The 21,884-nt window shown below is 44.4% G+C and overlaps 1 protein-coding gene across 1 annotated transcript in view; it reads right to left on the bottom strand.

Annotated features, from left to right (window-relative positions):
- The window catches only part of Bfsp1 (beaded filament structural protein 1), a 38,188-nt gene that overhangs the window by 11,799 nt on the left and 4,505 nt on the right, over positions 1–21,884 (bottom strand). The window contains exons 3-6 of the mRNA XM_040746397.1: positions 15,822–15,882; positions 8,035–8,130; positions 5,630–5,722; positions 1,430–1,537 (exon numbers count right to left, since the gene is read on the bottom strand). Coding sequence (XP_040602331.1) covers positions 1,430–1,537; positions 5,630–5,722; positions 8,035–8,130; positions 15,822–15,882 — 358 coding nt within the window. The remainder of the gene's footprint in view (positions 1–1,429; positions 1,538–5,629; positions 5,723–8,034; positions 8,131–15,821; positions 15,883–21,884) is intronic.

Here is a 21,884-nt window from a genome sequence, read left to right on the forward strand (position 1 = left end):
TCCTCAGTCACATGTAAAGCACACATACAATACACACATCCCACATACATGTACACATGCCCTAAATAGATATATCACACACTTCATATAAAAGTCACACGCACATGCCACAGGTATGCCTGATAACACACATCTCACATACACATATGTACAGACTTCAAACACCATGCCACATAAACATACCACACACACCCTTCACATTACATGTACTTGTAATATACATATCACACACACTTTACACTATACTCTACACACTTACACAGCAAATACATTAACATCACACATACTCATACATTACACACAGACCTTATATACACATATACCACATACACAACACATACGATATATACATCTCACACACACACACACACACCACCACACACCACACATTTTCTACATAAGCATTTATTTGTCTTTCCCTTCTCCCCTCCCCCCTTCTCTCTCTTTTCAGGTTCTCAGAGGAAATCACAGTCACCAAAAAGTATCTAGTCCCTGTCTGTGGTTATGTCCTAAGAAGAATGCATTTGAAGGTCATGACTCAGTTTCTCCCCTGTGTCCTTCAGCTAGGGACAACCACTGTCCCTGACTGCTTTCCAGTGGCCCCTCAGAATGCTGCACAGTGAGAACTTTGTGAGGGGCCCAGTGGGCATAGAAAATAGGATGTCAGAGATTGAGGTAAAATGTGAATCCAGGAAAAGTTTTAAGATTTCCTGATGCAACGGGCAGGAAGGCAGGGCCCATGTGATGTGTCAATCTAGACATCACAGGCTTTATAGTCAGAATTTTAGATCGTACTCTCTTGTTCCTTGGGTGTCCTTGCCTACTAAATGCCAATTGATTGGTTTGGGGCTGTGGTTACCCAGCTGTAGGAAGTGCAGCATTTGAAGCCGACATTTCCCTCCGCTGTGCCCATCTGCAAGGAAACAAGAAACCGTGAGGGAATCAAGGCTATGAGCCGTGAAAGAAACAGACACGTGAGCCTCCTGTTAGCAGACATCTAATGAGAGGCAAACACTGGAACAGCCCACCCACCTACCACCATGAGAGCGTTCGCTTGGACCATCATCACCAATTCCAAAGGAGAGAGCATCGGGAGAGGAGAAACAGGAATGCCCAGACTTGAGTCAGTGTGGGTTGTTGCCCTTGGTAGGGAAAGGTATGATGCGATGGAGACAGAGGAGAATACCATGAGTCTGGGTGACCATATGTTCCTATCTCCATTTCCCCAGGACTCTTCTTTGCTAAGTGCTAAAATACACATGCTGGGAAGCCTCAGCCCAGGGCAAAGCAAGGCATTTGGTCACCTGGTCACACAGTGCAGGTCACACAGGTGTGTTGCGTCTGTGACAATCACAGAAATGGATACCTATGCCCGCATGTTCATTTCAATAAAAGGTGTAGAAGCCCCTGATAGCAATGTGGAACATACCTGGGTCTGCAGCTCAGCCTTCTGTGCCTGCAGGTGGGTGAGTGTCTCCTTGCCCTCCTCCAGCTGGCTCTGCAGGGCAGTCACTTCCCGTTCTGTCAGCAGCTTCTCCTGCATGAGGAGACCAGACTCAGATTCATACAAAGGAGAAATACCAAGAGGAAAGGGGCGATGGAAAGGGTAGTCCCCTTCTCTTATTCCCCAAGTGCACGTGCCAATGCCTCCTGATTTGCCAAGACACTGGCGAGTGGGAGCCTTTAGAAGGTGTTTGGGGTCAGATGAGGTCATGGACTCGGAGCTCCATTAGGAGCTAGAACTTATGAGAAAAGGAAGAGTTAACAGGAGGTTCACCCTCCCACCCACCACCATGTGGGCACGCACCAAGGGAGAGCCAGCAACAGGTGCCAACTCTGCTGGTAACTTGATCTTGGAGTCCCAGCCTCCAGAACTTTGAGCAATAAACTAAAGGGTCCTGTGACAACAGTCCAAGCTGACTCAAACAGGCCTACGGTGGCCACTGTCTGAACCATTAACTACTCAAGAGTGAAGCCCAGACAACAAAGATCAGGAGACACAAGTACAGGCCTCTTTGTGCGACACACTGGCTAGCCAGACAGACATTTGACTCTCAAAGCCACCGTTTTCCCTTTTGTGGAAAGAAAACGGTGGAATGCAGATGCTCATTTGGCTCTGGGTTACATGCCTATGAAGATGAAAATCATTTTGTGCTCTGAGCCATGAGCTATGCCACAGTACCGGGCAGGAGACGTCTGGCCCCAAAAGGTGAAAGGGAAGTCAAACACCCTGATGAGGCTGCTACACTGGCTGTGGATGATCCAGAAATCCAGAAGGAACCCTTCCAACGTGTCCACAACCTGTCCTGACTTGCCTCTCCTCTTAATGAGTCTCAAAGGCCTTCAACTCAAAGTGGGGTCTACAGAAGGCAGCCCCTGCTCACAGACACCTCACGAAGGGCTATGGTGTGGACATCAAAAGTTTGTGTGTGGAAGGCTTGATCACCAACCTAAGGCGCCATGGAGAGTGGTGAAACCTTTAGAAGGGAGCCCCAGTGGGAAAAAGTTAGGTGGCGAGTGTTATAGCCTTGAAGGAGATACTGGGTCCCAGGGCCCTTTCTCTCTCTCCTTCTGTTCCTTCCATGATGTACTGCCACAGGCTCACAGTAAGAGCGTCCACTAACTACAGACTGAACCCCTTAAGGCCTGGTCCACTTCCCTGAGCTAGGCTCTACCTCCTAAAGATTTCATAAACTCCTGTCTTAGTTAGGGTTCCCATTGCTGTGAAGAGACACCATGAGCACACAACTCTTATAAAGGAAAGCATTTAAATGAGGTAGCTTACAATTCAGAGGTTCAGTTCATTATCATTGTAGTGGGACATGGCAGTGTACAGGAAGACATAGTATTGGAGAAGTAGCTGAGATTCCTACATCTTGCAGGCAATAGGAAGTGGTCTGTCTCACTGGGAGTAGCTTGAGCATAGGAGACCTCAAAGCCTGCCCCCACAATGACACACTTCCTCCAGTAAGGCCACACCTACTTCAACAAGGCCATTCCTCCTAATAGTGTCACTCCCTATGAGATTATGGGGGGTCAATTACATTCAAACTACCACAGCTCCCAAAAGAAAGCCACCAACTAAGGAACAAGTATTCAAACACATGAGTCTGTAAGAGACATATCATGTTCAAACCCTAATAATGTTCATTTGTGCAAGTGTGACTTCTACAAATTTCCAGAAAAAAATAACAGTCAATGAAACAAACCTGCAAGTGTCTACCTAACTAGTCAGTATCTACCTAACTAACTAGTGACCACCTAACTAGCCAGTGTCTACCTAACTAACCAGCCAGTGTCTATCTAACTAACCAATGTGCAGAACTCTTGAGCTAAGATTCACAAAGAACAGGATACATTCTAAATCTCCCTTTCCAGTGCATAGGTGGACACCACCCTGATGACAATAAGTATCCTCCTCCACTGCCATCAACAGTCAATATCTCTTAGGGAAAGGTTAGACTCCACCCTGCCCATGACTATGTTGATCAGCATAGTCTTGTGCAGATCCTATGCAGGTAATGAGGGATGCTATAAGTTCATGAGTGCACTGGGGGTGGTGATCTTTCAGCCTTGAGGTTTTAGGTTTGTTTTCGTTTTATTAAGTTAAAATGAAAACACTTAAAGCATACAGCAAGCCTATTACTCTGGTTCTACAGTCTGTCTGCCCTCTGCATACCCCAAACACAGTTCTGCTCTAAGGAGTCCAGTCACTGGTTTGGGGCATGGCTTGAGCACACTTCTAGGAAACTGCAAAGGTACCATGGCTGAGAATCACTGTCCTAGGTCATCCTTAAAAAACAAAACAAGCAACAAAAATCACTATTGGAATCCAACCAATCAGTCTACCAAACTTTGGCCAGCCTACCCTAACCACCAGGGAAAGGACATGGTAGCATTTTATTTCTTTCATTATATTTGGTGACAAGGGCCAAACCTAGGCCTTGACCATTCCAAGCACACCCTCAACCACTAAGCTGCATATCCAGCCCACATTTTCATTTTAATTTGCATCCCTTTGTCTTTGTTTACATGTACAAAAATGCCCACTCTCCTGCCAAACAACTAGAGAACTAACTAAAAAAGGAAATGGGCGTTTCAAACTGGGAACAGGATTTCACATCTCTCAAACATGCCATAGGCTCACACAGTCATGAACAGAGCTGACCCTTGCAAATATATTAATTAAATGTCCTGAAGTTTCAATTTTATGACCAAACTGCTAAAGAGAATAAGAAAACAAACAGCCTCCTACTGTTTGTATGTCCCCCAGATGAATCTCCCACAGAGCAGAGTTCAGAGCTAGGGCCTATGAGTAGGTTTTCTGTCCTCAGGAATGGACTCGAACCTATGCGAACAAGCTTGTAGGAGTGGCTTCTCCCACTTCTCTTCTTCTGACAACAAGGACTAGGAACTTGTCTCTTTTTCCCGTTGCACCTGCCACCAAAGTAGCCCAAGATAGCCCCTAACCAGAAGCCAGAGCTTTGAACTTGGGATTTCCCAGACTCCAGACTGTGAGAAACTAATTTCTGTACTTATAAATTATTCAGCCTGTGACATTTCATAGCCACACAAACAGGCTTTTGCACAACCCTACTTTGGGAACAGGCAAAAGAGGTGGACAGATACTAAGAACATCATGAATAGTAAATTAACACATACAATGATGCTTAACATCATTACTCGCTGGAGGATGCACAACCAGATGCACTGCATACCTAGCAGAGAAATAAAACAAGGACCAAAGCAATGGTTGAGATAGCTAGCACTGACAGGAATGCGAAACAGGAGCTCATTCACAAGTAGATGGAGTGCAACACTGGCCTGCTACAACAGAAATATGGCTTGTGCCCTCTGAGCAATCATACTGGATTTTAATACCATTTGTGAGCATTGAGAAGATGGTATAATCCCAACACTCAGGAGGCCAAGGCAGGAAAAGTTCCAGACCAGCTGGGATTATAGAGCAAGACTGTCTCAAAACAAAAAGAGGGGAGCTTAGTCAAGACAATGGAGGGGCCATTAGAAAGTAATTAGGGTTGGATAAGGTCATCAGGGTTCAGTTCCCTTGATGTATCTTGCTAGTTTTATGAGAAGCAAGAAATCAAAGGACACACACACACACACAGGACTTGTTGCCTTGTGGTGCTCTGCACTACCTCTGGACACTGCCAGCAAAAACACTGTGACTAGACAAAAGCCCCTTTACCCCACATCTCCAGAATCATAAGTCAAAGCAATCCTCTTTTCTTTCTAGCTTGCTCAGGCTATTATTGTGTCATTGGCAATAGAAAAGAAACTAATACAACAAACCATTTTGAATACCAGCTCAGCAGTCACTTATAAAGTATGCAAGAGAGAACAGAACATGCTCCCTAAGAGAAAATACCTAAGGTAATGTTAAGGAATATAGTTTATGTCCTCTCAACTCTATTAGCATTTACAGTTGCAACCAACAATGTAAGAATAAACCTCAAACCTGAACATCACTCAGAAGTAGGGGTTAACTTACTGTGGTTCTAACAGTCTGACCCAGTGCTTGCTCCTGAACCTCTGAGAAGGTCTACTCAGTCCACAAGAATGTGAGTATGGCCTCCCCAGGGACTGGAGCCATGGCTCCAATTCTTACCTCCCTCATCCCACCAGTAACCAGGGTCACTTGAGGAGCAGTCTGAATGATCTGCTGCAGGATGCTGATGTAGGTCTGGATTTCCAGAAGATTCTGTTGCAGAGGGAAAGGATATTTCATTACTAGTTGAGCTGCCTAAATCCTTCCCTCCCATCCTAAGCAAGCCCAGGGATGGGTGCCTTCGCGTGTTCTCTCCCACAGCTGTGACCACAAAAGGATCGGCTGCAGCTGCCAGGGAGGACACCTTGGAGTGGGCGTCCCACATCTTCAGGAGAACAGGGCAGAAGAGTAAACTGAGGCTTGGTTTCTTTTGCCATTTCCCTTCAGTTACCTTCACGCATGGCCCCTGGCTTCGCGGAGCCCTGAATGGCGAGTGCATGAGAGGAAAGGAAACAAGAAAGGACTGGAAGCTACAGAGGATCCTGACAGCACAGGGTGGTGTTGCACTGAGGGGCAGCTTTAGCCAGCCATGCTGAGGCTAAATGACTTACCAAATGTGTGTGTTCTCGGGCAAGCTTTTGAAGTCTCCTAGAATGGGCATCCTTTTATGAAACAGGACTAACTATCTGTAGGGAGGCCTGGTGAACCTTACCAGCCAATGCACCTTTCCCAGCTACGAGCAATGACAGATAACACAGCCCCTCTACAGAAAACAGCCTTGCCCAGAAAGCTCCATAGGCCCCAGCCAATAAGTGAAAAAGACCAACCTCTGGCCTCCAGATGAGACCAATGCTCCCCCTCTCACTCTATCTGCCTAGCCTTCCACTAATAAAATTGTTGTACATGGGTCACCATCTCAGGCTCTGCCCCGCAGGGGCTGACCTGAGTCCCTCCAAACCAGGCTGGGGTCCAACAGAATGGAAGCTTCTCACCCTCGTAATCATTGTTCTAAATGCCTTCAGAGTGCTTTGGGCTGTTTTGAGACTGCCCCCAGGCATTGCTCTCAGGATAAATACAAGGAAGCTAAATACAAGGAAGCTACAATGTGTGGAGGAGGAATCAGGCATGGGCCTGGTGAGAGGTTGGAAGGATGCCAGAAAGAGAGAGAAACCTTCAGAGTCCAAAGCACACACAAGCAGGGGTGAGGGCAACACCAGGTTTGCTGGGCCCTAGAAGTGTTCCCCAGACAAAGATCTGGGTGTGGACAGCTGAACTAGGCAATGATACAGGGTGATGTGGCTAACGGGACAGGGAAGTCACAGGGGACAGACACTGGACAAGCAGGGTGTGCCACCTATTGCATTCCTGTGAGCACAGAGCTTGTGCTGCTGAGAATCTCATCCAAATCCTGCTACCCAGACAAGTGGAGCCCAGGGAGTTTCCTTACATCTCCCATCAGCCACTGGAGGAGACTGCTCCAGGGGTATAGAAGTCCCCCCACATTTTCTATGAGACAGAGCAGCTTCCAACTTCTACAATAAGGTACTTGGCAAAGAGGTGCAGATACCATATCAGTGAAACAAAGACCCTAAAACAATGAACCCCACAGAAGGAAAGTGTCTCCAAGAAATTTCAGCCTAGGCTGAGAACACACAGGGGTCTTAAGGCCAATTAAATTCCCCATTCACCCTAGGAAAAGGGTCCTCATTGCCACAGCAACTTGCAGCTAAATCTACACAGGTTCATTTCCTGGGTTTTGTTTCCTCTTTTCTACAAAATAACAAGGAAGATCGTAGGAAACCATGAGTTCTGGCCTCATCAGTAAATAACCCCTTCCTGTCTCCAGGTTTCTCCTGTTAAGTCACAACACAACAGACCTAAGGTTCAGATTACAATATGGACAGTCAGAAAGAGACAAGAGGCCAGGGAGAGTCGGCATTACCTCTCCACTAACCCATTGTTAACCCACACAGCGGCACTGGGATGCCACTCGAATCTTGAATATAGCAAGCAGCCTAGAAGGCCAGGCTGCTCACTCACAATTACACAGTGCAGGGATTTTATTTTCCAGTATGCCAAGGTCCCTGGCCTCAGACCTGTGTGAGTCTGATAGGGAAGGGAAAAGATCAGGACACTCTGAAATAGGGGGCTCCTAAATAAAGCTGGCTGCCCCTAAGGCAGTGCTAAGGGCTGTAGCACAATACCTTAAAAAACAAAATCTCCCTTTTTGCATTTTTCTGAGATAACACAGTTGACTGCTTGGCAGAAATAGAGCCATCTAAATAATTTTGTAGATTACAATGTGCAGCGCAGACACTAAAACCCAGCATTACAATCCCCTGGATATCTTGACATTGTCCACGGATGCTCTCTGTACACCTCAGGCTGGGTAATTGCTGCCCAGTGGCCAGCACATGCCAGTTCAGGGGAATGTAATCACAGGTTGCCAACTCTAGCAATCTCCTGTCCAACCGAACCCAAACTGGGTCTTCTAGAAGTAAGGGCTTCCCACATGTGCTGGTTACCTTTTTGTATCTGTCCTTGGCCACACTGATATCCGCCTGCAGAAACTGTGCTTCCAACTGAAGGTGCAGGTTACGCAGTAAGGCTTCATCAGCTTCCTGCAACAAAAAGAGCCATTTCAGGATCAGGAGCACTCAGGTGTGCTGTGAACCAGTGTGCGAACACAGGAACTCCACGGGAACTTACCAAAACACAGAGTCTTGTTCTGTGGGTCTAGAACACTGCATATTCTCTCTCTTCCCCTGGCCTATGTGTGTGTGTTTGGGGAGGCGGGGTTGAGGTGTGTGCACATGCACCATCTTGAATGTGTGTGGAAGTCAGAAGACAACTTTCGGGAGTTCCATCATGGGTTCCTGGGATCTTACTCAGCTCAGCAGTTATATACAGCAAGTGTTTTTCCCCACTGAGTCCTAGATGCTGCATTCTGAATAAAACACTAAGCTAGTCATTGGACCTGGTCGAGAACAACAGTTCTCGATACAGGGCGATTTTGCATCCAAGGGGGCATTTAACAACATCCAGAGATACTTATTATGGTCAGTACTTGAATGGTAGAGGCCAGAAGACAGCTATAAATATCCTACCATAACAAAAAGTCCCTCACTCCCCACCACACTCACACAACAAAGAATATGATAGCCTAAAGGTCCACAGTGCCAGGCTTGAGGAACCTTATTTAGAAAAAGCCAAGTGTTTAAATACATTCACATACCAAATAACAGATTTACAGAATATCTATATTTGTTCTGTTTCTTGCCATCAGTAACTTGAGCTTCAAGCTAAATCTACGTAAAGGTGGAAGGAGAGAACTGACTCCACAAAGTTGTCCTCTGACCTACACACACACACACACACACACACACACACACACACACACACACACACATACACACACTCTAAAATAATAATAAAACAATAATAGCTTCTTAAAAATTGTGCTGGCATCTGGAATTGGCTTAAGTGCTTCAATGTGTTCAGTGTGACATTACAGATTTATTGGAAATCCCCACCCCCACAAGACAACTCTCCCCAGGCACACCTGCTAATATCTGAGACGTTGCCAAATGTTTTTTTTTTACTGGCCTCTTAACAGCTTTTCATGATGAATGCTAGTAATGGTGTCTCATTAATAAAGGTGAATATTGGTTTAGTCAAACTATTTAAGAAACACTACTCTCCAGTGAGACAGTTAAGTTAGCCAAGCTAAGTGGATGCCAGGATTTGTTGAGACACTCCCCCCACTTTGACCTGTGGTCCAGCAAAGCCCTTGGCAGGTATTCTCTGGAATGTCACCTGATTCTCTAACTGTTCTTATAAAAGACCACAGATGTAGGATGAGTCCCGATTGTCTGATGCTGACAGCCAAGATATAGAAATTCTGAATCTATAATGGGATCCAGCCAGGGCTGAATTTACATCTAGAATGCTAGAGATCTGGATCTTCAGGGAGACCTCTCATGCCTCTGTGGGTGACTGGGGGCTGTGCAGGAATTAATACTCTGGTTGTACCCCCACCTCCTTCAAGAATAGCAGTTTGAAGCCGGGCGGTGGTGGTGCACGCCTTTAATCCCAGCACTCAGGAGGCAGAGGCAGGCGGCTATCTGTGAGTTTGAGGCCGGGCTAGACCGACAGCCTCCAAAACAATACAGAGAAACCCTGTCTCATAAAACCAAAAAAAAAAAAAAAAGAACATCAGTTTGATGTGCAATGACTCACCACCCTGGAGCTGGGATTATCCCCTCACAGAGGTGAAGGAGTGTCATACAAAGACACATAGCCAATTTCTTGGATGTTTTCTCCCTTCCCTCTGTCCCTTTTCAGCCAGTAAGGATAGAATGGACGAGACTTATTGATGTTCACTCTTTCCAAAAATTAACCTATATTTGATCCATAATTACTGGAGCTGAGGAAGAATTAGAAAAGGGATTCCAAGCACCCCTTGTCCTTTGTGTTATTACTAAGAGAGATCAAACACTTGGCATCTTATAGATGGATGAGACCTTGGAGAGCATTGGTCTGCTCACATTTTTAAAGCCACTGGTGCCTTCCTTCAGGTAAAGTATACCACAGAAACCACTGTGTAAGATCAAAGCAAAGAAGTTTGTTTGTTTTCCCCCCTTAGGATGAGGATGGAGATGGACCTTATACATGCTAAGCACATAGGATCATCTTCCTGCAGATCATAAAAAGCCACAGACAGCCCGTCTGTCCAGCAGCTCCAGTTCCTTAATGGTTCTTCAACCAAATCCATGGAACTTAGGGCTCTAGCAAGTGCAGTTCAAAGCCTAAAGTCTTCCTTTGTGAGAGCACTTAGACCAGGCTGATCAGTGGGTTCCTCCACGGTTAACAGAAACTAACAGGACTGGACCTGCCCTGGGCTCTTCTGGGATGCCAAGTGGAAAGCCCATTCTACCAGACACCTATCATCTTCCCACATCTCCCCCTGGGAACCGAGCCAGGACCAGCACTAGCATCCATGAAGCAATATTTCAAAGCCCCCTGTGGTGATGATAAAAAATACAATACTTGTCTTTAAAATAGGAGTTAATCAGGTGCTTCTGTAAGCACATGTCTTGCTTGGAAAACAACCATGTAATAAACTGCCCGACAATCCCAGAGGTGAGTCGGCGCTTTGGGACTGTGCAGTTGCTGATATGATGAGAATTTGTTTTGGAAGCATGTTCTTTTATCTGTGCCAGAGTGCAGAAATGTGTAGACGCTTGTGTTTTCATTATGCCTGAGATGCTGTCAGCTGAATTTCCAAACGCTGCAGCAACAGAAGCATCTAGGTTTTTCAGAACCAGCTGCCTGTGTCAACTGTCTAATTTGAGAAAGTAATCCAACCCTGATTTTGTGTGAGTTCACAACAGAGTAGATGGTTCACAAAACAGATCATAGTACCTGAGAGCTGGCTAGAAACACAAATGATCTCTCGAGGGTTCCAACACCCTTTCCAGGGGCTGAGGGCACACAGAGAAGTTCCAGAACCACCAGTCCACATGGTCCAGGATATTTGTGCTGGGGATGGAAGCCAGGATTTTGCACACACCATGAAAGAACTTTACTGCTCAGCTACATCCAAAACTTTACAGCTATTTTTGAGAAAGGAACCAGATAGATAATTAAAGTTCAAGGTGCCCTTGACAATCATCCTTGACAGCTTTTTCAAAGGAATCCTAGGCTTCCATCAAAACACAGCTGCTAAAGAATGGAGATCTGAGTTCTTTAAAATCACTGGCAAGTAAGGCTTCAACGTAAAAACACTTTTCCTTCAACCCTGAATATATAACAAAACAAAACTTTCTCTCTCTCTCTCTCTCTCTCTCTCTCTCTCTCTCTCTCTCTCTCTCTCTCTCTCTCTCTCTCTCTCTGCACTCTCAGCATTCTTCCTTTGTGTTCCTTTCCTTCAAGCCTCTCCACACTCCAGCCTCCTCTCAAATGCCTCCTTCCCAGGCCCCTCCTCTCTTCTCTGGAACGAGGAATTCTTGAACATGTAGAAGCTGGTAACCCTGAAGGTGGCCGCTTTGTTTTCCATCTTTTCTGTCCCAGACCCCAGGGCCTCCTGATCTTTCCCACAGGGACCTACAGAGGGACATGAACTGCATGCACAAAAGTCAACCTTTGAATGCTTTTCATTATTTTAAGTAAACACATGTACCTAGAAACTACATCAGTCAAAATTGTCGTTAATTTTAAAGAAAGGTGAGAGTAAGGCTTTAAAGCCATCTCAGTTGAGACAGCACAACCTATGAGCAAACTCGGGATTTATTGGTAGCCAGCAATCTTCTAGGTACATTATGTGGCAATGAGTTATAGAGGTTGTACAAGCTTGAATATCTATTTTAAAACCATCTGTGGTTCTTGCTCCATCAAAAGGCTGAGCATGTGACTAACTCTGGCCATGGCATTTAGGTATTATGTCGAGGGTTTTATTTCCCTTCAAAGGAGGTGACAAAGATTGGTTTGCTTTGGCATATATGCTGTTGAGAACCAAAAATGTTCTGTTCTGGGTGTTTAATTACATGAGCAACGTGACTATATGACAGGAGTGTGAACAAAGCACCAAAGACTGAATCAGTGTCTTCCCACAGCCACACCCAAGGGTGAATCCCTCCTGAAGTGACACTGTAGGAATTGGCTCTGAGACGAAGCGGAAAGGCAAAAGCTGACCTGACTAAGCAAATATCTCCAGACTCCCTAAGCAAAATCTCTGATCCAAGGCTGACAAGATGGCTGAGCAGGTTAAGATACTTACTTCCAAGGCTGATGACACGTGTTCATTCCCCAGGACCCACGTGGCAGAAGGAGAGAACCCACCCCGGCAAGTTGTCCTCTGACCACAAGCAATGGTACAAGTGAATACACACACACACACACACACACACACACACACACACACACACACACGGACACACACACACGTGAACACACACGGACATACACACACACACACGAACACACACACACACGGACACACACAGATACACACACTAAATAAATAAATAATAAATGTAAAGAAAAAAACTTAATCACTTCTCTGACTATCAATAGGATGAGGTTCCACTCATCCAGTCTCCTCTTTCTCATCAGATGGTGTCCACAGACAGAGAGCAATGGGATATAGAGTTGGGGGCAAAGTCCATAAGTGTAGACAGGCAGATAGATCACCATTGTGAACAACAAGGCATGATCCTGCTGGAAATCCTGGAGACTTGTGGAACTCTCTATACTGAGGGGGAATAACTGGGGAACTTCCCATTCACTGCTGATCTTGGATGACTATGATTCATTTCCTGGGGTGTGCACGCCCAGTGCTTCTGGGATGAGTGAGTCACATTCCCACAGCAAGTGGTGCAGGAAACCTATGTACCCTGCATATCTGGTAACAGGTGGAGTGGCCCAGGATAAGGATTCACTTTATAGACCTAGAGGCATCTTTTAACCTACAGCACTTGACTTTGGGTCTGGCTTCAGAAGGACTCAGTTTCTCTGATTTCCCTTAGGAACTAGAGAGTGAGCTATGAATACAAACACTCCAGTCTAAGCCCGCCATGCATGGGATGAAGAGGTCTGAAGCTACCTATGCTCATGGGTGAGTTCCTTCACTGGAGAAAGAAGGCCCTGGGCTGCTTCCTTTCTAGGAGTGAAATCGACCCCATCAGTAACCAGAGGCTGATCTGTGGCTCCCACAAGCTGATTCAAGGACTTTCCCAATCCATTGATTACACAGCTACACTAAACCCAAGAACTATTACATTTCGCTCTGGGTTTTCTTTACATTGATTTATTTTTTCCTTAGGTTTTTTTGAAATGAACTTTTTATGTAATATGCTATAAATAATAATTCATGACTGAGGAAGCTGGAGTGATGGTTAAGCAGTTGAGAGCACCTGCTACTCTTCCAGAGGACCCCACTTCATCCCCAGCACCCATGTCTTGTGACTCACATCCATCTGCCACTCTATCTCCATGGGGACCTGATGCTCTCTTCTGACCTCCAAAGGCAACACTCGGCATATTCTCACACAGTCGCACACATATACACATAAACAAAACTTTTTTAAAAAAGAATTTATAACTGGAGCTGGAAAGAGAGAGCTCAGCAGTTAAGGACATTTGTTGCTCTTACAGAGGACCTGGGTTCAAGGCAACTCATAACCATTGATAACTCCAGGTCTAGGGAAAACCAACTCCCTCTTCTAACCTCTGCAAATACCAGGCCACATATAGGGTGCATAGACACACATGAGAGCAAAACACCCATGTACATAAAATAAAATAAATCTAGAAATATATATTATTCACAACTATGAAAAATTTACTCCTCCATGAACCAGCTGAAGTCCTCTCTGATTCCATCAGGTTATGCGCTTCCTAGTTAGGGGGAAACTAAACTGGTATCTGTCGTATCAAATGTTCTGCCATCACTACAAAGACTACGCACTGCCATTTGACAGATGAGTCTGTATACTGCTAAGTCATTTCATGCTCAGTAGGCATGGAGACACTATAGTGGGCTATAATTATTCCCTCACATAAAGAAGTTGAAGCTTGCCAGGCAATGGTGGTGCACGCCTTTAATCCCAGCACTGGGGAGGCAGAGGCAGGCAGATCTCTCTGTGAGTTCAAGACCAACCTGGTCTACAAGAACTAGTTCCAGGAGAGGCTCCAAAGCTACACAGAGAAAACCTGACTGAAAAAAAAGGAAGTTGAAGCTCAGAAAGGTAAATGAGTTCACCCCCAGTATCACAGATACTCAACAATGTGGTAACAGACCACCCTCCTCTTTTAGACAGCGCAGCTCACTTGTGGGCAAGAGAGTCTTACCCTGGCCCAGGGGACAACCACATCAATTCCCTGTGCTAGCCCTCACCTACACTCTTGGTGGCGATATCATGAAGGTTAGTCTTGTGGGGCTGACAGTTCAAACACCCACACTCGATGTCACAAAATACATGAAGGCCATGTGGCTGTTTTCTCTGGGTGGGGAAATGATGAGGTACCTTTTCCTCAGGGTTCAGTGTCTATATTGTCTTATTTTTCTGCTGAGAATATTAATTACTTTTGTAATAAGAATGAAATGACAAGAGAGTTGAAAAGTCACTGTCAATTTCCATCAAGGGTAAAGAGGAGGGTGTCACTGTGGTGGAGCCAAGAGGGAAATTCTAGAGTCTAAACTGCCACCTAGGTGAAGGGTGCTAGGTATCTGTGTCTTTGAAAGCCTTGGCCTGTGAAGAAGACAGTGGGCCCTCCTCTTGCAACTTTGAACTGTAACCACAGCCAAAACTGGGATGACTTAAAAGTATGGGCAGAACACCTGGGTGCTATTGGGTGCTCATAAAAGAAACTCCAGCTCAACTACAAGCTTGGAGCCATCACTCCCCACCCCACACTCCCTTCCTAGAGCCTGTGTCCTCGTCCTCGTAGCTCTTATCTTTACCACAATCTTTCTGTTATGTCTAGCATGCTCACAAGTTCTCTCTTTAGCCTGAAATGCTAACTGCTGACCTGCCCACTAACGGCACCCCTGTCCTAGGGTCACTGTTTGAACAACACATGAGCTGCTCACACAGAGAATGGACACCAGATACAGGTAATGTTGATAAAACAAAACTAGGCTTCCCAAATTTTTAGTTTCAGCTTTATTACCACTTTGACAACAGAGGTTAGACAAAACTAGGAAGTGGCAAATACCCTTAGAAACCTCTACTGTCTGAAGTGGCTGCCAGTCAGGAGGGAAGAACTTTGTCTAAATTAGGGTTTCTATTGCTGTGATAACACCATGACCAAAAGCAACTTGGGGAGGAAAGGATTTATTTCTGCTTACAGCTCTCAGGCCACTCTCTGTCACTGAATAAAGGCAGGGCGAGAACTAAAAGCAGGAACTTGGAGGCCAGAACTGGTGTAGAGGTCTTGCAGGGATACCGGTTACTGGTTTGCTCCTCATGGCTTGCTCAGCCTGCTTTCTTATACTATCCAGGGCCATACCCCCATGCTTAAAGCCTTATTATGCTTGCTAATAAGACACGAAATCTGCCTTGTTTGTTTTGTCAACTTGATACAAGTTAGAGTCACCTAGGAAGAAGGAATGTCAGTTGAGAAATTGCCCCCACCAGATTGCATGTAGGTAAGTCTGTAGAGCATTTTCTTGACTAATGATTGGTGTGAGCACCCCTGTGCTGGTGGTGGTCCTGGAATAATGGGGAGAGGCTATGGGAAACAATTGCTGCTACCATATAGTTCAGTGCTGTAAGGAAGCTACTTAAATCTGAGGCTGGGCTCTACTCACCTTGTTAAGTCGTTCCAGCATTTCTTTTAGCACCAATTGACACTCACACTCATTTTCATATCTGCAAATCGGACACACAGGCAAGAAGAATTAGGCAGCTTCTAGACTTCCACAGTTATAGATCACACTACCAGTGTAAAGTTCAATCTCAGATAATACCATGCCCTTTTCTTTAAGAAGGTAAACCCTTTGTTTGTTTGTTTGTTTGTTTGAGACGGGGTCTCTCTGTGTCATCCTGGCTGTATTGGAACTCACTTTGTAAATCACGGAGATCCTCCTGCCTCTGCCTCACAAGTGCTGGGATTAAAGGCGTGCGCCACTACCACTTTAAGTATTTTGAGTGGATTCTGAGAAGCAGCGATGCTGTATCACACCGCAACGCTGCATTTGGCTTTTGGAGAGTGTTCTCTATAGTGGCTGCACCACTCCACCTTCCTATCAGTGAGACCAGTGCAGCCCTTTGCAAACACTTGTCCTCTGTCCTTAGCCACCCTAATGGATATGAAGTAGACCAGTGTCACTTTGGAGCTCCTGTCACTCACCACGGAAACTAATTCTAATTAACGCTGAGTCCAACCCAGAAAGCACAACTTTCTGTAGCGTGTACATCTTGGCCCATGGGTCAAAGTCAAGTACTTACAGCCATGTGCTATGTGTATCCTCTGTGTCCTCAGAATTAAAAGGGCCAGAAGGACAACCAAACCCAATCCAACCTGCATTCCAGTTCCAAATGAGCTGAGCAGCTTGTTTTTCCTCAAGCATATCTGAACTAGTTTTACATTTCACGCCAAGAGGTCATGGGCAGTCCTTTCTCTTTGTGTGGTTCTAATGGAGCCAGAACTTGTTTTTTAAATGGGTTATTATCTTTGAGAATAACACTATTAACAAAAATCTAATTTTCTCCTGGTGGAAACATCTAAGAGGTTCTGCAGCTTAACAACATGTTTGATAATGAGCACAGCAACAGTCTAGTGGGTAATTTTCAAGCTAGAAGGATCATCTAGATATATTAAAGATAAGCTATTTCATTATACAAAATTAATTATCTGTGAGTTCAAAAAGTAAAATCATACTTTGTTTTACATTATGAAATTGTTTATATAAATTATTGTTTTGTTTCCAGCAATTTGGATAATTGACTATATTTATCATTGTATTCTGGTGCTTTTCCTTGTTTTCATGATTCTTGTTGTTTGTTGTTTTATTTAGTCTTTGATGCACTGGAAATACGAGTGTGAAATTACCCATTTTTCAGGTGAACATTGGATCTAACATGTTGTGGGTCCTGAGGCTCCTGCTTTCCACTTCCTACAAGACTCTAACCTGGCTTTGGCTACTCGCCAGTTCACCTTGAGAATGCAAAAACATATTTGGGGTGCAAGTGAGTGTACATGTGTGTGTGTGTGTGTGTGTGTGTGTTTAGTTTTTTATAATGATTTTCCAATCCCACTATCTAAGGCAAAATATTAAAACTTCTCCACGGGGCAATGGTAGTGACTCAGTCAATGAGATATCTAAATCAACTTCAGAGTATGAAGAACCGCTCCATGGTGGCCATACAACTTGGAACCAGATGAATTCAGAAGACCAGGAAAACTCAATGTAGGTGTTCCCTGTGAGGTCTCACGGAAGTCCTGCTCATCCAAGTCTGTCGGTGGCTGTATCAGAGGAGCCGGTGGCAGTTTAAAGTTCAGGAAGTCGGCCCACTGGGAAGCAAAACTCCTACAGGTGAATCTCAGATAGACAAGACCCCGAGAGCCTCAGCCCCAGCATGTCTCTTGGCACTGCTGTGTCTTTACATGTTTGCCACTGACATTTTTCTCTGGTGCCTGGCACGGTGGGAATGAATATAGAGAGATCCTCACTGCCTTTAATATGGTGTGGTTATCTCATGGAAATATCCTCTTCTACATTTTTACCTGTGGATTATTATGAAGATGATTTTCTCCTAAGCTGTACCGTTTGACTGAAGCAATGATTTTATACAATAAGTGTTAGTTAAAATAGGATTTAGATAATTGAGGATCTTTAATAAATATAGTAAGGGATTATGATAGAGGTTAGCTTAGTGGGAAAACTAACATAGGTAAGAAGAAGATATGGTGTTGTCCCCCTACCCCTGATAAAACAGGGGCTACAGAGGATAGAAAAATAGAATAAGGAAATGTGACACAGCTAGTTTCTCTTGAGGAGCTGTATAGACTGTGGCTTAGGTTAATGATTAAGAAAAACAATTGAGTCCCAGAAGCTAAGTTAGCTCAAGTTCTTTAAATCTTAATGTTGAGAGATGTGTTCACAGGTTTCAGCATGCATCATAGCTAAAACAAAGCCTTAATATTAGATTAAGATGTTGGCGGATCTCTGGTCTTCAAAGAGAGTTCCAGGACAGTCTCCAAACCTACAGAGAAACCCTGTCTCAAAAAAACAAAACAAAAAACAAATAAATAAATAAATAAATAAATAAAAGATGTTTTTGTTAATAACTTTGAGGTAAAAAGCCTTGGGAAACAATCTAAAATTTAGAAAGGCACATAATTGAGTGAGGGACTCATTAAGGTCAGAGAACAAGAACAAACCAGCCCAATTATTATTGGTCGATGTGCCTTTCTTGTTAGAATGGGTTACCGATCAAAGATGATTATTAATTCCTTGTACCCATTTCTGCCCTCAGTTTCCTGATATAAAAATTTGCTGATAAATGGGTATGCACCCTGAGGATTTGAAATAGAGCTGACTGGTTCTTTCTCGTATATGAGTTTAGAGTTGTGGTTCTTTTAAGCTTCCTTGTAAGATTATCTTTTGAGGTAAGTAATAAAGTGATTGATCCTTGCCATTCATCAACACCCTAGGTGAGATCCTGACATGTTGAAGGTGTGTGTGTGTGTGTGTGTGTGTGTGTGTGTGTGTGTGTGTGTGTGTTTCCCTTTTTCACTGGACAGGGGGTTAAGTTTTAGCTCCCCCCGCCTCTTTCCAGCCCCAGAGAATTAAGTTTTACTACCTCAGACAAAAAAGTCAAGTTGAGTGATAGTCTGCCAAGTCTGTTGGCTCCCCTCAAACCTGAGCTGTTATAGGCTGGTCAGATGACAGCCATCTGGGGACCCAGGGCATTCTGTCAGTCCATCGGGTTGCCTTGGGTATCTGAGCTTCACAACACATGAATTATTTAATACTAGCTAGCAGTATATGTCAAACGATTATGATGGTATCTTTATATTGTGTGCACTTTGCCCACTCAAATGGAGTAAGCAGTTTAGTGTGGCATTCCTGGTCTACAAAATCCAGAAGGGGAATCTAGGGGTATAGCCCAGAATGCACAAAGGCCTGCATTTGATCACCAACACCAAATCAAATTGGAAGTGGTAGAAGGCATCTGTGTTCCCAGCACCAGACAAGAGGATCAAAAACTCATGGTCATCCCTAGCTACAATACCAAATCCAAGGCTAGCATGCAGCTCTGTGCTTCCCTGTGCTTGTTGGGACACTAGCTTCAGCTGAAGGAAAGGAAAGGAAAGCCTATCTCTGAGCCACACTCTACAGGAATCCAATAATGGGTTTCCCAAGACTCTGCTTTGGGCAGAGTGTAGAGCCAGGACAAGAAACCTCTGTTCAAGCCCTGCTACCATAAGCTCCTGCAAGGCTTATTTCTCCATGAGAGACAGAGGTTCAGCTAGATCTCTTCTTTTTAACTGGTTTCTATGGCACAAACTCAGGAAAAGAAAGATTGATGGGAAATAAATCAATGGATAGGCTTTGATAGATACGTTCAAATCAGGTTACAAAATAATTCAAAGACCATTTTAGGGGAAAACCTTCTACCTACCTTACGACAAAGGCTCCAGAACCCAGCTGGTGCTAGAGTGACCAACGGAGCCCATAAAAAATGAAAGATCTTACTGAGTGTCGTGGCAAACACTTTTAATCCCAGAATGGAGACAGAGGCAGGAAGAGCCCTGTGTGCCAAGGCCAGTTTGCTCTACATAGAGTTCCAGACCAGCCAGAACTACATAGTGAGACCCTGAGTCAAAAAAGAAGATTCTTGGCATCTCTGAAATCCAGTGTAGAACCTGGGCATATGCATTTTAACTTAATTTATATAAATTTTATTATTTATTTTTAAGGTTAAAAAAAAGTTCTTTCCAGTACAGGCTCCAAAACAATACAGAGAAACCCTGTCTCAAAAAAACAAAAAACCAGTTCTTACTCTGTAGGGCAAACTAGTCTAGAACTCACTGTGTAGCCCAGGCTGGCCTTGAACTAATGGCAATCCTCCTGCCTCAGCTTCTCCAATACTAGGAATGTAGATATGAGCCAGTACAGCCAGGAATTCATATCATTTTCTGATGGATAATTAGCCTTTTAATTAGCCAGATAATAACTAATTATATAATGGATTATTAGTTCTGATGAGAACTCAGGCTTAAATTTTAATATGTATTTTAAAGTTATTTCAGTAAAAGTCTCCCTCCTGAAAATCGGTTTCCTCCAACAGAGTTTCACCAGGTATACACAAACCACACCTAAGGACAGGCCCCAAGTCCAGCAGGTAGCCAACACAAAACCAACTCAATGGTATTTTTGGAGGTTTTTAGTCTCATAATGCTTTGTCTGGGTTGGGTTTGTGTGTGTGTATGGAGGGCACCTTTACAGATCTTTTGCTTATGTATAATGGTTTCCTAATTTGTTTTTTGGGTTTTCTGTGTATACAAATGTGTGGGCTTCCTATGCTTTTTCTTTGACATTGTCCCCATTTGTTTGCTTGTCTTGTTCACTTGGTTTATTAATCTCACTTTATTTTATTATTTGTAGACGCCTGTTTATTTTCTAATGAGAAGGAGAAAGAAAGGGTAGGTTTGAGAGGGTGGGAAAGTAGAGAGAATCTGGGAGGAATTGGGGGAAGGGAACCATAACCAAAATACAGTGCATGAAAACATCTATTTTCAATCAAAACGAGTCTCCATTTGCCCTATTTTTTCTTGTCCCCCACAAGCAATCGGTATGGGAGGGGGCTTTTGTTACTTATGCATGAAAAATAAAACCCACCTCTCTATTCTTCCCCAGTTTAAAAATTTTAATGAAAATAATACACTACTCCTTTACCCCTGCATAATATTCCACTGACTAGGTGAAGCTCAGCTTTATATCCTGCCTCCAACTGATGGGCATCCTGGTTGATTTCAGGCTTTCTCTGGTGACGACGCAGCTGCAGCAAGTAGCTGTGCAGGCATGTCATTTCATACCTGCCAGAGCATAGCATATCCTGGAGAAACTCCTTGGAGTGGCCTACTGACTACCTCTTTCTCTAACTTAGAAAGGTAATAAGTCATTCTTTCTTCTTAACAACTGCTAGGTGGTGTTAATACATAATTCCATCTGTAGGGGAGGAAACATCATTCCCTAGACCAAGCCCTCTAAAACTTCTTAAACTATTATCAATGAAGAGCTCTGTTAAAACACTGACTCTGATTTAGGAGTTGTGAGGGCCCCTGGGCCCAAGAGGCTACACTCCAGCAACTTTCCCCTGTTGCTGAGGCGGCTACAGAACCTGCAGCTAGGCCATGGACCACACCGTGAGTATCCAGACCCTAGAGATTACACATTCAAAGGTAATTCCCAGATGTCACCCACAACACCATGAAGACAGACTTTGCACTTGTGGGTTTGACTTCCATGCCATTCACTGATCTTGCCCCCGATCCCTTCACATTCTGAGCCTTGGTCTCTCAGTAAAAGGATCCAGTGAGGATCTGGCTGTGAGGCTTACATCACATGGAGACATATCAAAAACAGTTCTACTGCACCAATGACTACCAAATCTCTAGACATGAAGACTAAGTTATGAAACCAACATAGGTGTCCAACAACAGAGGAATGGACGAAGACAATGTGATAAAGGCAGATGAAAGGGGTGTGTGTGTGTGTGTGTGTGCCTGTGTGTGTGTGCCTGTGTGTGTGTGCCTGTGTGTGTGCCTGTGTGTGTGCCTGTGTATGTGTGTGCCTGTGTGTGTGTCTGTGTGTGTGTCTGTGTGTGTGTGCCTGTGTGTGTGTGCCTCTGTGTGTGTGTGT

Source organism: Mesocricetus auratus, unplaced genomic scaffold (genome assembly GCF_017639785.1).
Source record: "Mesocricetus auratus isolate SY011 unplaced genomic scaffold, BCM_Maur_2.0 Super-Scaffold_100004, whole genome shotgun sequence".
Classification (NCBI taxonomy): Eukaryota; Metazoa; Chordata; class Mammalia; order Rodentia; family Cricetidae; genus Mesocricetus; species Mesocricetus auratus.